We start from the raw sequence: 1,670 nt of genomic DNA, 5'->3' as shown, positions 1-1,670 counted from the left end.
GCCCCGTACTCGGCGTGAAAAAGAAAGGGAGAGAGAGAGAGAAAAAGAGGAACGACGTGACGTCGCGAAGACGAGAGGACGACGGCCCGTGGGCCGCCGGCGGTGGCAGTAGTGGTGCTGGAGGTGTCTGCGCTTCGACGACGTCGTCGTCTCGCGCACGAACGTCGACGACGTTGGCGACGACGGTGGCGAGGAGGAAGAGGTGGAAGCGTGGAGGCGAAGAAGAAGGAGAAGAAGAAGAGGAAGGAAAGAGGAATCGCGCAGCGATAACGTGAGGAGGATGATAACGGCGCCCGCGATCACCGCCGCGACGTGGACGGCTACGACCACGACCTCGTCGACGACGAAGACGAAGAAAAAGACGAGGTCGAAACGGGAGGAAACAAAAGTCCCGTACGAACAATCCAGCTGCGTTTATACGCTCAGCACCGTGAGCTCCGTGTGCTCCGTACGTGCCTGTGATTCCCAGTGGTGTTTAGCGACGTCTATTAAGCTCGTAGGGCGTTAAAACCCCCGGTGTGTATAACCAATAAAATAACGTCGGATAATAGTGCGCTACCGTGAGAGACAGTTGTACTACTTGCTCGCGTGGGCCTTTCAGCGCGTGCTTTGGACCCAAAAAAGAGCGTGTACTTGTCTCGCGAGTGCTCCATCTCGGTGTATAATACAGTATACACCGCTGTCATTTTCTATCTCCCTCCATAACGCGCCGCGTTCTCGCTCGCTCGCTCGCTCGCTCTCGCCTTCTCCCCGTCCCTCTTTCTCCCTCTCTGTCTCGTCTGTCCCGTCTGTCCGACTTGGGTGCGTGTTTCTCGCGTGCCTCCTCGCCACACACGCACCCGGACTCTCTCTCCTCTTCCTCGACCACCGCGCGCGATCGATGTGACATCGCGCCGTGCCGTTAAACCGCGCTCTCTCTCTCGTGTTATCGCGATATCCGCGACTAACGCGTCGCGCCACGACTTGTGGATACCAGAGAGCCGAGAAGACTCGTTCGACGTGAACGCACAAGAGGAAATATATCTATCTATCTATCTACATATATACATATATATATCGGGGGTACGCGTGGAGAGTGTGTGCGTGCGCGACAGTGCGTACTTGGTGCCGACGGCAACGTCTCCGTGAGTGCGTACCCCGAGGCAGCACGGTGTGCTTGCTGCTGCTGCTGCCGCTGCCTCCTCTCTGCCCTGTCCCTTCCCCGTCTCCCTCTACCCGCACCATCTTTGCCTCTCGCCCCTCCAGTGCCCTGCGCCCCGTCGTCGTCCGCACGTCGTCTTCCTTTCTTCTCCCCTCGCTTCGCTTCCCTCTCGCTGCCTCCCTGCCTCGGTTTTTCTTTTCCCTCGCTCCCGTCCGTCTCTCTTCCCATCGGTTGAGACGACTGCGACTGTAGAGAATGCATGAGAACGCTGCCACGACCATCGGTGCCGTCGTCTGCTCCCTGTCGTGTGCTCCCTTTGTCGTTGTCATCATCGCTGCTGCTATCAGTGCTATCCCTCGCGCCGTCCACGTCGTCGTATGTTGATCGTGATACCCTCGAGTGATTAAGTGCCGTGTGTGTGTGCGCGGTTGGGTGATAGGTTGGAGGAGATCTCCGGTTCGGAAGATGGAGATCGAAGCGAAGCAGCGTAGCCAGAAGAATCGGCGACGGGAGCGGGCGCAGCGCATGC

The 1,670-nt window shown here is 58.3% G+C and overlaps 1 protein-coding gene across 1 annotated transcript in view; it reads left to right on the top strand.

Moving 5' to 3' along the window:
- The first annotated feature begins 280 nt into the window (after positions 1 to 280).
- tay (tay bridge kinase) overlaps positions 281 to 1,670 on the top strand; it is a 34,373-nt gene continuing 32,983 nt past the window's right edge. Inside the window, exon 1 of the mRNA XM_018502680.1 lies at positions 281 to 448. Within this exon, the coding sequence (XP_018358182.1) occupies positions 281 to 448 (168 nt within the window). The remainder of the gene's footprint in view (positions 449 to 1,670) is intronic.

Source organism: Trachymyrmex cornetzi, unplaced genomic scaffold, assembly GCF_001594075.2.
Source record: "Trachymyrmex cornetzi isolate Tcor2-1 unplaced genomic scaffold, Tcor1.1 scaffold15, whole genome shotgun sequence".
NCBI classification, from domain to species: Eukaryota; Metazoa; Arthropoda; class Insecta; order Hymenoptera; family Formicidae; genus Trachymyrmex; species Trachymyrmex cornetzi.
The sequence above is the reverse complement of the archived record's forward strand: the minus strand, read 5'-3'. Positions and strand labels throughout refer to the sequence as shown.